Here is a 13,644-nt window from a genome sequence, read left to right as displayed (position 1 = left end):
TGATCTACGATGAACTACACATAACAACTTGATCTACGATGAACTACACACAACAACTTGATCTACGATGAACTACACATAACAACTTGATCTACGATGAACTACACATAACAACTTGATCTACGATGAACTACACAGAACAACTTGATCTACGATGAACTACACACAACAACTTGATCTACGATGAACTACACAGAACAACTTGATCTACGATGAACTACACAGAACAACTTGATCTACGATGAACTACACACAACAACTTGACCGCACTATGGGCTTCACACAACAGTTTGACTGTACGATGGACTTCGCACAGAAAATTGACTATACGATAGATAACACACAACAGAAGAGAGATCGTCCATGATACTGATATGTAATAATATTACTTAAGTGTTCTTCGAACGTCAACCCAATTGTTAGTTTCTGGTTTACTTGATAGAACATGGTCTTTTATATATTCTGTAGTTCACTATGTGTTTACCAATTACCTTAAAGACGTTTTTAAAAGTTAAAACAATATACAACAAAAAATTGTTATTTCAATGTTGTTACGTTAAGTTGAAAGTAAAATTACTTTCATAAAACCTACCAAGTCCATAAGGATTCCATCACACAAGATACAACATTTCCTTCTTAGAGAACATAACAGCTGCGTAACATCAAACTGAACAGCTCCATAAGCATTCCATTACACGAGATACGACATTCCCAGTTTATGGAGTTTAAAAACACCGAAACATAAAACCTCACAGCTCCGTAAGTATTTCACCTCACAAGATGTAACATTCCCATGTTATAGCATTTAACAACAACGTAATATAAAACCAAATAGATCTATAAGGATTTCACCTCACAAGATGTAACATTCCCATGTTATAACATTTAAAAACAACGTAATATAAAACCTAATAGCTCTATAAGTATTCCACCTCACAAGATGTAACATTCCCATGTTATAACATTTAACAACAACGTAATATAAAACCTAATAGCTCTATAAGGATTTCACCTCACAAGATGTAACATTCCCATGTTATAGCATTTAACAACAACGTAATATAAAACCAAATAGCTCTATAAGGATTTCACCTCACAAGATGTAACATTCCCATGTTATAACATTTAAAAACAACGTAATATAAAACCTAATAGCTCTATAAGTATTCCACCTCACAAGATGTAACATTCCCATGTTATAACATTTAACAACAACGTAATATAAAACCTAATAGCTCTATAAGGATTCCACCTCACAAGATGTAACATTCCCATGTTATAGCATTTAACAACAACGTAATATAAAACCTAATAGCTAAAAGAACTTCACAACACCGTAACATAAAACCTAACAGCTTTATAAATTCGACTATTTTAGATGTATTCCACTTCACAACACCGTAACATAAAATAACAGCTTTATAACATTCACTATTTTAGATGTAACATTCTCGTCTTATAGAACTTCACAACACCGTAACATAAAACATTCCACTATTTTAGATGTAACATTTTCGTCTTATAGAACTTCACAACACCGTAACATAAAACCTAAGAGCTTTATAAGGATTCCACCATTTTAGATGTAACATTCTTGTCTAAAAGAACTTCACAACACCGTAACGTAAAACCTAACAGCTCATTCCACTATTTTAGATGTAACATTCTCGTCTTATAGAACTTCACAACACCGTAACATAAAACCTAACAGCTTTATAAGGATTCCACTATTTTAGATGTAACATTCTCGTCTTATAGAACTTCACAACACCGTAACATAAAACCTAACAGCATAAAGATTCCACTATTTTAGTTGTAACATTCTCGTCTTATAGAACTTCACAACACCGTAACATAAAACCTAACAGCTTTATAAGGATTCCACTATTTTAGATGTAACATTCTCGTCTTATAGAACTTCACAACACCGTAACATAAAACCTAACAGCTTTATAAGGATTCCACTATTTTAGATGTAACATTTTCGTCTTATAGAACTTCACAACACCGTAACATAAAACCTAAGAGCTTTATAAGGATTCCACCATTTTAGATGTAACATTCTTGTCTAAAAGAACTTCACAACACCGTAACGTAAAACCTAACAGCTCTATAAGGATTCCACTATTTTAGATGTAACATTCTCGTCTTATAGAACTTCACAACACCGTAACATAAAACCTAACAGCTTTATAAGGATTCCACTATTTTAGATGTAACATTCTCGTCTTATAGAACTTCACAACACCGTAACATAAAACCTAAAAGCTTTATAAGGATTCCACTATTTTAGATGTAACATTCTCGTCTTATAGAACTTCACCACACTGTAACATAAAACCTAACAGCTTTATAAGGATTCCACTATTTTAGATGTAACATTCTCGTCTTATAGAACTTCACAACACCGTAACGTAAAACCTAACAGCTTTATAAGGATTCCACTATTTTAGATGTAACATTCTCGTCTTATAGAACTTCACAACACCGTAACGTAAAACCTAACAGCTTTATAAGGATTCCACTATTTTAGATGTAACATTCTCGTCTTATAGAACTTCACAACACCGTAACGTAAAACCTAACAGCTTTATAAGGATTCCACTATTTTAGATGTAATATTCTCGTCTTATAGAACTTCACAACACCGTAACATAAAACCTAACAGCTCATAATAATTCCAATACCCAACATGTATCATTCCCATTTTATGGAATTTATCAACACCGTAATATAAAACCTAACAGCTTTATAAGGATTCCACCTCATAATTTATAACTTTCCCATCTTATAGAAATATAGAACTTAACAACATCGTATCATTGAACCTAATAGCTCCAGAAGAATTCCACCACATCGGATGTAACTTTGCCATCTTACAGAACTGAACAGCACCGTAACATAAAATCCAACATATATGCAAAAACGGCTCGTTTGGGTTGAGAAAGTATTTTACATAGAAGAGCGAACAACGTTTCTACCTTCTATGTAAAATATCTTCTCAACCCAAACGAGCCGTTTTTGCATATATATTTCTCAACAAGTGGGTTTTCTCGACATCACTGATAAAATCCAACAGCTTCATGAGGATTTCATGGCACAATATGTTCGATCTCCATCTTATAAAATCTCTCAAGACCACAAACTGGAACTGAAATCCTTTTATATCTGACCTTACAACTCTATGATAAGGAAATAAAGCGACATGTGACATGTATTTAAGTAAGAATCCACCAGCTTAGGTTTACGTGTATTTAAATAGCAAGCCACCAGCTTAGTGTTACGTGTATTTAAATAGCAAGCCACCAGCTTAGTGTTACGTGTATTGAAGTAAGAAGCCACCAGCTTAGTGTTACGTGTATTGAAGTAAGAAGCCACCAGCTTAGTGTTACATGTATTGAAGTAAGAAGCCACCAGCTTAATGTTACGTGTATTTAAATAGCAAGCCACCAGCTTAGTGTTATGTGTATTTAAGTAAGAAGCCACCAGCTTAGTGTTACGTGTATTCAAATAGCAAGCCACCAGCTTAGTATTACGTCTATTTAAGTAAGAAGCCACTAGCTTAGTGTTACGTGTATTTAAATAGCAAGCCACCAGCTTAGTGTTACGTGTATTTAAATAGCAAGCCACCAGCTTAGTGTTACGTGTACTTAAGTAACAAGCCACCAGCTTAGTGTTACGTGTATTTAAATAGCAAGCCACCAGCTTAGTGTTACGTGTATTTAAATACCAAGCCACCAGCTTGGTGTTACGTGTACTTAAGTAACAAGCCACCAGCTTAGTGTTACGTGTATTTAAGTAACAAGCCACCAGCTTAGTGTTTCTGTATTTAAATAGCAAGCCACCAGCTTAGTGTTACGTGTACTTAAGTAACAAGCCACCAGCTTAGTGTTACGTGTATTTAAATAGCAAGTCACCAGCTTAGTGTTACGTCTATTTAAGTAAGAAGCCACTAGCTTAGTGTTACGTGTATTTAAATAGCAAGCCACCAGCTTAGTGTTACGTGTATTTAAATAGCAAGCCACCAGCTTAGTGTTAGTGTTGAAGAAGCCACCAGCTTAGTGTTACGTGTATTTAAATAGCAAGCCACCAGCTTAGTGTTACGTGTATTTAAGTAACAAGCCACCAGCTTAGTGTTACGTGTATTTAAGTAACAAGCCACCAGCTTGGTGTTACGTGTACTTAAGTAACAAGCCACCAGCTTAGTGTTACGTGTATTTAAATAGCAAGCCACCAGCTTGGTGTTACGTGTACTTAAGTAACAAGCCACCAGCTTGGTGTTACGTGTATTTAAGTAGCAAGCCACCAGCTTGGTGTTACGTGTATTTAAGTAGCAAGCCACCAGCTTATTGTTTGTATATTCTCACAGTAATGCAACTGTTCTCGTAATGACCAGTTTACTTCTAGCGTTTTTCAGTGAATGCTAAAACACAGTTATCAAATAATTTATCGTATTTTAATTATTAATGTTGTAATTAAGAGGTTTAAATTGTCTTTTATTTCCGCGATTAATTCTTGGTGTTGTGAACACCATTAGTTGTGATGAGCCTTCAAACAAAAGATTAGAAATGGGAAATTAGACCATGCTTGTTCTCTACAAGTTCATTTTGTCAAAAATACAAAACACGGAAATTCATTTGATTTCCCTGTATGTCTGCTTCCCTTTAAGTTGCGTGCCAGCTTCACGTAAAGGCGCTAGAGTGCCATCAATCACAGAGGGCGGTTAGCATAGTCCAACACCTTTACAATGTAACGAGTTGTTATTCAGTAGAATATTCCTCCAAGAACGTTATTTACTGATGGCCTGAGAATGAGCCTACTCTTAGAGAAAGCCGAAAAAGATGCTATTGTTCGTATAGCCCACTTCATTTTTTTATCTACCATTCGACAGAGTTTTTCAAAATGAACCTCGAACAAAATCGAATCTTCTATATAAAACATCGGTTCTTTACATACATGCAAAACTGAATATTTAAATACCTCAAAATCCACGTTGGTTTGTTTTTATTTCTCATATGCCATTTACATCTTCAAAACTTCCGTGCACGACTGTCTTGTCTATTAAATTTATTTGTATTCAGATGATTGATAGTTCCGTGGTGTACTACAAATACTCATTTCATTAGAGAATGTTTCAATGAAATAACTTGATTGAAAGTTTTAAAGTTTATGTATTATACCTTCTTCACCTTCGGTTTTTGTTGAAGTTTAATGAATTTTAGTGGAAAGAAATTAAATCGGTTTTGTTTTCTTTTTCCGGAAAGATCGAGAGACGTTTATCACCACCGTTTACATGAGACAATAATAATGTTCACAACAGATATCCCGTTCACAGCTGTCTTTAAACAATGTTGATTACATGCTAAATATACTGTTAAACTATGTAGTTATTCTACATAAAGATGTTTTTCACATATGTGTGTATCGTTAACACGTGTATTTAATACATATGTTGTTCTCATCAGAAAATGTTCAAACACAACACAAATATTCCGATCTATATATAAATATATCGTTAACACGTGTGTTTAATACATATGTTGTTCTCATCAGAAAATGTTCAAACACAACACAAATATTCCGATCTATATATAAATATATCGTTAACACATGTATTTAATACAAATCATGTTCTCATCAGAAAATGTCCAAACACAACACAAATATTCCGATCTATATATAAATATATCGTTAACACATGTATTTAATACATATGTTGTTCTCATCAGAAAATGTTCAAACACAACACAAATATTCCGATCTATATATAAATATATCGTTAACACGTGTATTTAATACAAATCATGTTCTCATCAGAAAATGTTCAAACACAACACAAATATTCCGATCTATATATAAATATATCGTTAACACATGTATTTAATACAAATCATGTTCTCATCAGAAAATGTTCAAACACAACACAAATATTCCGATCTATATATAAATATATCGTTAACACATGTATTTAATACATATGATGTTCTCATCAGAAAATGTCCAAAGACACCACAAATATTCCGATCTATATATAAATATATCGTTAACACATGTATTTAATACAAATCATGTTCTCATCAGAAAATGTTCAAACACAACACAAATATTCCGATCTATATATAAATATATCGTTAACACATGTATTTAATACATATGTTGTTCTCATCAGAAAATGTCCAAACACAACACAAATATTCCGATCTACATACAAATATATCATTTACACATGTACCGACATTAAATATCTGTTTTACAGATATCGAACAATATATAAATATGTCGTTTGAACATGTACCGACATTAAATATCTGTTTTACAGATATCGGACTATGTATAAATATATCGTTTACACGTGTACCGACATTGAATATCTGTTTTACAGATATCGAACTATATATAAACATATGGTTTACACATATACCGACATTAAATATTTGTGTTACAGGTATCGAACAACATATAAATATCTCGTTTGAACATGTACCGACATTAAATATCTGTTTTACAGCTATCAAACAATATATAAGTACCTTGTTTACAGATATATTAACAACATTTATCTGCTCCGCATAGAATTAAAATATTCCCTCCAGTTCAACCTTCATAACTTGGGTGATAACGTTCAGTGGGTAACGTATAAAGCAATTATGAGTCAATTCACGTATGACGTCACCGAGAAAGTCGCATGGTATAGTTAGAAAGGTTATTGTCAGAACAGAAGTGTTTTCATATTTTCAGTTCTTGTTAATACAATGTAATTTCTAAGTTTCCGTTCTAACAGAATAACTAGAGAAAAGCGACAGAAGTTTTAGCGACTCATTCCTATTTGTTTAATTTTTATGGGTTAGCTCACTCTTGTCTGTCGTTTGATACATAGTTAAAGAATCAATAACTTTCATTGGTGTTCCACAAATATTGTTTAAAACAGAGAATAATCTTCATAAATTCTGGTGTCAAACGTTTATATTGATCTTAAAAATCCGATACCCGGATGTTTCACTACACCTGTCTCCTCCCAGCGCTTTCTTACTGGCGACCAATCACCAAGTAAATCACAGAAAACTATTATAAAGCCACGTTATGTTCCTCTCAAACCTGTAGCTAATTTAACAACTGTGATTTTTCGGCCGGCCCCCTTCCGACCAATCCACCAACCCTGAAGAACCGGTCTGGGTACAGCCACTCCGAGGTGCCTCGGGTCTTTTCAAAGTAACTCTTCTTTCATCGAATCATCTCCGGTCGACTAAATGGACAGAAACTATCACAGTTGTTAGTTGTACTTATAGTCTTGCTGTAAAACCATCGTGGTGAGACTCGCTAAATATACCCGACGATTTAGTGTTTGTGTTGACTTTCCATATCACGTTATTATTAAATTATCCACGAACAAATGGAATCTCCAGACCAAAAGAACTCCGGATCACCTTTGTCTTTCATTTCTCCTTCAGAGTCTAGGCCTCTGGAGAAATCCAGAGATTCACTAACCCCACCGAGCAAAACGAAGTCTTAAAATCTGATTCGGAACAGTCAGATAGACTATCAGCTTTCACACCAGTGACCAGCGGTCATTCTATGCCACCATTGGTGAGTGTAACAAACTATCTCACTTCCCGACTGTTTCCTTTTTTTCTTCTGACAGGCTGAGCGAGCTCTTCAGACACTCCTTGGTCACTGTCGACTCCAGCGCCACCACACCTACAACATCATTGATGTCGGCCGCACCATCAACGGCTGTCAGCGAAGGGTCAACTTCCTCTGGACATTTACCTTTTTTTCGACCATTTCTTTCACCAACAAGTATCGTCCACCCCAGTGAAACTGGACTCCTTTACCGCGGACTGCCCACGGATTTACCGCTCAGCGCGGGACCACTCCCTGCCTTCTGTGAGTACCGTTTAAATTAAACCCGGGGCTTCCTGCCCCACATCTGGTTAATTAATAACCATGATTATACCTGAAGACTTGTCATTACCTAATTGTTACAAGAGTCCTTAGTCTCTACAACCGGAGGCGACTAGCCTCATCCAACATCTGTAAGTGTAACCGTTTTTCAACACGCGCTACAAAAATCGCTCATTTTAAAAAGTCACGTGCTAGAAATTAATTGCGCTCAAAGCCATTCTAGTGTTACAATTACATAAGGTAAGATGTTATGTTAACGTTATCATCCAATAACGTTATTCTGCAAAACACAATGAAGTACATTTTAAAGAAACACCGACTAATTATCAGATGTTGAACTATTTGTTAAACATGGATAATGTAAGGAGTGAACATGCCATAAATTAGATAGAGCAAAGGAACTTGGTACAAACTAATTATAATATAAGACAGTAATTAAAGAACACGGTACAGACTAGTTATAATATTAGACAGTAACAAAAGAACATGGTACAAACTATTTATAATATAAAACAGTAACAAATAAACATGGTACAAACCAGTTATAATATGAGACAGTAACAAAAGAACATGGTACAAACTAGTTATAATATAAGACAGTAACAAAGAACATGGTACAAATTAGTTATAATATAAAACAGTAACAAAGAACATGGTACAAAATAGTTATAATATAAGAGAGTAACAAAAGAACATGGTACAAACTAGTTATAATATAAGTCAGTGACAAAGAACATGGAACAAACTATTTATATTATAAAACAGTAACAAATGAACATGGTACAGACCAGTTATAATATAAGTCAGTGACACGAAAACATGGTACAAACTATTTATATTATAAAACAGTAACAAATGAACATGGTACAGACCAGTTATAATATAAGTCAGTGACACGAAAACATGGTACAAACTAATTATAATATGAAACAGTAACATGCTACAAACAAGATACTATAAAACACGGTAACGAACGAACAAGACAGAGGAATACATGTTACAAACAAGATAATATATATAATATGTAAAAAATAAACATGTTTATATAGATTGTGCGAGAAAAATTAAAATTGCCTTTTTCTAACCTGTCTGTATGTGAAAATATTCTTCATATTCAAATTTATTAAAATATATAAATTAAAAAGTTCTTAGTCTACTGTGTCAGAGCCACATAAGCGGTGAATAAATCATGAGACATTAACAACACTTTATTTAACAACACATCAAATATGAAATGTACCTTTCTCAAACCATGAACATCTTTCTTCTCGAAAAACTCTCATATTGTGTTTAATTTCAGTCTGAAGTTGTACATAGAAATTATCGTTATTCATAGAGAATGTATCAGCCGTTGTCCTCTGACGTCCTTGAATATTAATATGAGTTATCTTGTAGAATATGTCACTGTTCTCTGACTGTGATGAATGTTAATATGAAAGTTATCTTGTAGAATATGTCACTGTTCTCTGACGGTGTTGAATGTTAATATGAAAGTTATCTTGTAGAATATGTCACTGTTCTCTGACTGTGATGAATGTTAATATGAAAGTTATCTTGTAGAATATGTCACTGTTCTCTGACGGTGTTGAATGTTAATATGAAAGTTATCTTGTAGAATATGTCACTGTTCTCTGACGGTGTTGAATGTTAATATGAAAGTTATCTTGTAGAATATGTCACTGTTCTCTGACTGTGATGAATGTTAATATGAAAGTTATCTTATAGAATAAGTCACTGTTCTATGACGATGTTGAATGTTAATATGAAAGTTATCTTGTAAAATAAGTCACTGTTCTATGACGATGTTAAATGTCAATATGAAAGTTATCTTGTGGAATAAACCACTGTTCTCTGACGATGTTGAATCTTAGTGTAAAAGTTATCTTGTAAAATAAGCCACTGTTCTATGACAATGTTGAATCTTAATATGAAAGTTATCTTGTAGAATAAGTCACTGTTCTATGACGATGTTGAATCTTAGTATAAAAGTTATCTTGTAGAATAACTCACTGTTCTATAACGATGTTGAATCTTAGTATAAAAGTTATCTTGTAGAATAACTCACTGTCCTCTCACGTCCTTGAATATTAATATGAAAGTTATCTTGTAGAATATGTCACTGTTCTCTGACTGTGATGAATGTTAATATGAAAGTTATCTTGTAGAATATGTCACTGTTCTCTGACGGTGTTGAATGTTAATATGAAAGTTATCTTGTAGAATATGTCACTGTTCTCTGACTGTCATGAATGTTAATATGAAAGTTATCTTATAGAATAAGTCACTGTTCTATGACGATGTTGAATGTTAATATGAAAGTTATCTTGTAAAATAAGTCACTGTTCTATGACGATGTTAAATGTCAATATGAAAGTTATCTTGTGGAATAAACCACTGTTCTCTGACGATGTTGAATCTTAGTGTAAAAGTTATCTTGTAAAATAAGCCACTGTTCTATGACAATGTTGAATCTTAATATGAAAGTTATCTTATAGAATAAGTCACTGTTCTATGACGATGTTGAATCTTAGTATAAAAGTTATCTTGTAGAATAACTCACTGTTCTATAACGATGTTGAATCTTAGTATAAAAGTTATCTTGTAGAATAACTCACTGTCCTCTCACGTCCTTGAATATTAATATGAAAGTTATCTTGTAGAATATGTCACTGTTCTCTGACTGTGATGAATGTTAATATGAAAGTTATCTTGTACAATAAGTCACTGTTCTCTGACTGTGATGAATGTTAATATGAAAGTTATCTTGTAGAATAAGTCACTGTTCTCTGACGGTGTTGAATGTTAATATGAAAGTTATCTTATAGAATAAGTAACTGTTCTATGACGATGTTGAATCTTGCTATGAAAGTTATCTTGTAGAATAAGTCACTGTTCTGTGACGATGTTGAATGTTAATATGAAAGTTATCTTGTAGAATAAGTCACTGTTCTATGACGATGTTGAATCTTAGTATAAAAGTTATCTTGTAGAATAACTCACTGTCCTCTCACGTCCTTGAATATTAATATGAAAGTTATCTTGTAGAATATGTCACTGTTCTCTGACTGTGATGAATGTTAATATGAAAGTTATCTTGTAGAATAAGTCACTGTTCTCTGACGGTGTTGAATGTTAATATGAAAGTTATCTTGTACAATAAGTCACTGTTCTCTGACTGTGATGAATGTTAATATGAAAGTTATCTTGTAGAATAAGTCACTGTTCTCTGACGGTGTTGAATGTTAATATGAAAGTTATCTTATAGAATAAGTAACTGTTCTATGACGATGTTGAATCTTGCTATGAAAGTTATCTTGTAGAATAAGTCACTGTTCTGTGACGATGTTGAATGTTAATATGAAAGTTATCTTGTAAAATAAATCACTGTTCTATGACGATGTTGAATGTCAATATCAAAGTTATCTTGTGGAATAAACCACTGTTCTCTGACGATGTTGAATCTTAGTGTAAAAGTTATCTTGTAAAATAAGCCACTGTTCTATGACAATGTTGAATCTTAATATGAAAGTTATCTTGTAGAATAAGTCACTGTTCTATGACGATGTTGAATCTTAGTATAAAAGTTATCTTGTAGAATAACTCACTGTTCCATGACGGTGTTGAATCTTAGTATAAAAGTTATCTTGTAGAATAAGTCACTGTTCTATGACGATGTTGAATCTTAGTATAAAAGTTATCTTGTAGAATAAGTCACTGTTCTATGACGATGTTGAATCTTAGTATAAAAGTTATCTTGTAGAATAAGTCACTGTTCTATGACGATGTTGAATCTTAGTATAAAAGTTATCTTGTAGAATAAGTCACTGTTCTATGACGATGTTGAATCTTAGTATAAAAGTTATCTTGTAGAATAAGTCACTGTTCTATGACAATGTTGAATCTTAATATGAAAGTTATCTTGTAGAATAAGTCACTGTTCTATGACGATGTTGAATCTTAGTATAAAAGTTATCTTGTAGAATAACTCACTGTTCTATGACAATGTTGAATGTTAATATTAAAGTTATCTTGTACAATAAGTCACTGTTCTCTGACGATGTTGAATCTTAAAATGAAAGTTATCTTGTAGAATAAGCCACTGTTCCATGACGGTGATGAATGTTAATATGAAAGTTATCTTGTAGAATAAGTCACTGTTCTCTGACGGTGATGAATGTTAATATGAAAGTTATCTTGTAGAATAAATCACTGTTCTCTGTAGGTGATGAATGTTAATATGAAAGTTATCTTGTAGAATAGGCCACTGATCTATGACGGTGATGAATCTTAGTATAAAAGTTATCTTGTAGAATAACTCACTGTTCTATGACAATGTTGAATCTTAATATGAAAGTTATCTTCTAGAATAAGTCACTGTTCTATGACAATGTTGAATCTTAGTATAAAAGTTATCTTGTAGAATAAGTCACTGTTCTATGACGATGTTGAATCTTAATATGAAAGGTATCTTGTAGAATAAGTCACTGTTCTATGACGATGTTGAATCTTAGTATAAAAGTTATCTTGTAGAATAAGTCACTGTTCTATGACGATGTTGAATCTTAGTATAAAAGTTATCTTGTAGAATAAGCCACTGTTCTATGACGGTGATGAATCTTAATATGAAAGTTATCTTGTAGAATAAGTCACTGTTCTATGACGATGTTGAATCTTAGTGTAAAAGTTATCTTGTAGAATAAGTCACTGTTCTATGACGATGTTGAATCTTAGTATAAAAGTTATCTTGTAGAATAAGCCACTGTTCTATGACGGTGATGAATCTTAATATGAAGTTATCTTGTAGAATAAGTCACTGTTCTATGACGATGTTGAATCTTTGTGTAAAAGTTATCTTGTAGAATAACTCACTGTTCTATGACGGTGATAAATCTTAATATGAAAGTTATCTTGAAGAATAAGTCACTGTTCTATGACAATGTTGAATCTTAATATGAAAGTTATCTTCTAGAATAAGTCACTGTTCTATGACAATGTTGAATCTCAGTATAAAAGTTATCTTGTAGAATAAGTCACTGTTCTATGACGATGTTGAATCTTAGTATGAAAGTTATCTTGTAGAATAAGCCACTGTTCTATGACGGTGATGAATGTTAATATGAAAGTTATCTTGTAGAATAAGTCACTGTTCTCTGACGGTGATGAATGTTAATATGAAAGTTATCTTGTAGAATAAATCACTGTTCTTTTCAGGTGATGAATGTTAATATGAAAGTTATCTTGTAGAATAAGCCACTGATCTATGACGGTGATGAATGTTAATATGAAAGTTATCTTGTAGAATAAGTCACTGTTCTATGACGATGTTGAATGTTAATATGGAAGTTATCTTGTGGAATAAACCACTGTTCTATGACGATGTTGAATGTTAATATGGAAGTTATCTCGTAGAATAAGTCACTGTTCTATGACGATGTTGAATCTTTGTATGAAAGTTATCTTGTAGAATAAATCACTGTTCTAGGACGATGTTGAATCTTTGTATGAAAGTTATCTTGTAGAATAAGCCACTGTTCTATGACGGTGATGAATGTTAATATGAAAGTTATCTTGTAGAATAAGTCACTGTTCTCTGACGGTGATGAATGTTAATATGAAAGTTATCTTGTAGAATAAGCCTCTGTTCTATGACGGTGATGAATGTTAATATGAAAGTTATCTTGTAGAATAAGTCACTGTTTTATGACGGTGTTGAATCTTAGTATGAAAGTTATCTTGTAGAAT

At 32.8% G+C, this 13,644-nt stretch overlaps 1 protein-coding gene across 1 annotated transcript in view; it reads left to right on the top strand.

Annotated features, from left to right (window-relative positions):
• Window positions 1–13,644, top strand: part of LOC143241782 (homeobox protein rough-like) — an 86,178-nt gene that overhangs the window by 46,455 nt on the left and 26,079 nt on the right. Inside the window, exon 2 of the mRNA XM_076485014.1 lies at window positions 7,640–7,884. Within this exon, the coding sequence (XP_076341129.1) occupies window positions 7,710–7,884 (175 nt within the window). The 5' untranslated portion in view covers window positions 7,640–7,709. The remainder of the gene's footprint in view (window positions 1–7,639; window positions 7,885–13,644) is intronic.

Source organism: Tachypleus tridentatus, unplaced genomic scaffold (assembly GCF_004210375.1).
Source record: "Tachypleus tridentatus isolate NWPU-2018 unplaced genomic scaffold, ASM421037v1 Hic_cluster_1, whole genome shotgun sequence".
Classification (NCBI taxonomy): Eukaryota; Metazoa; Arthropoda; class Merostomata; order Xiphosura; family Limulidae; genus Tachypleus; species Tachypleus tridentatus.
This window is presented reverse-complemented; position numbering and strand designations above follow the sequence as displayed.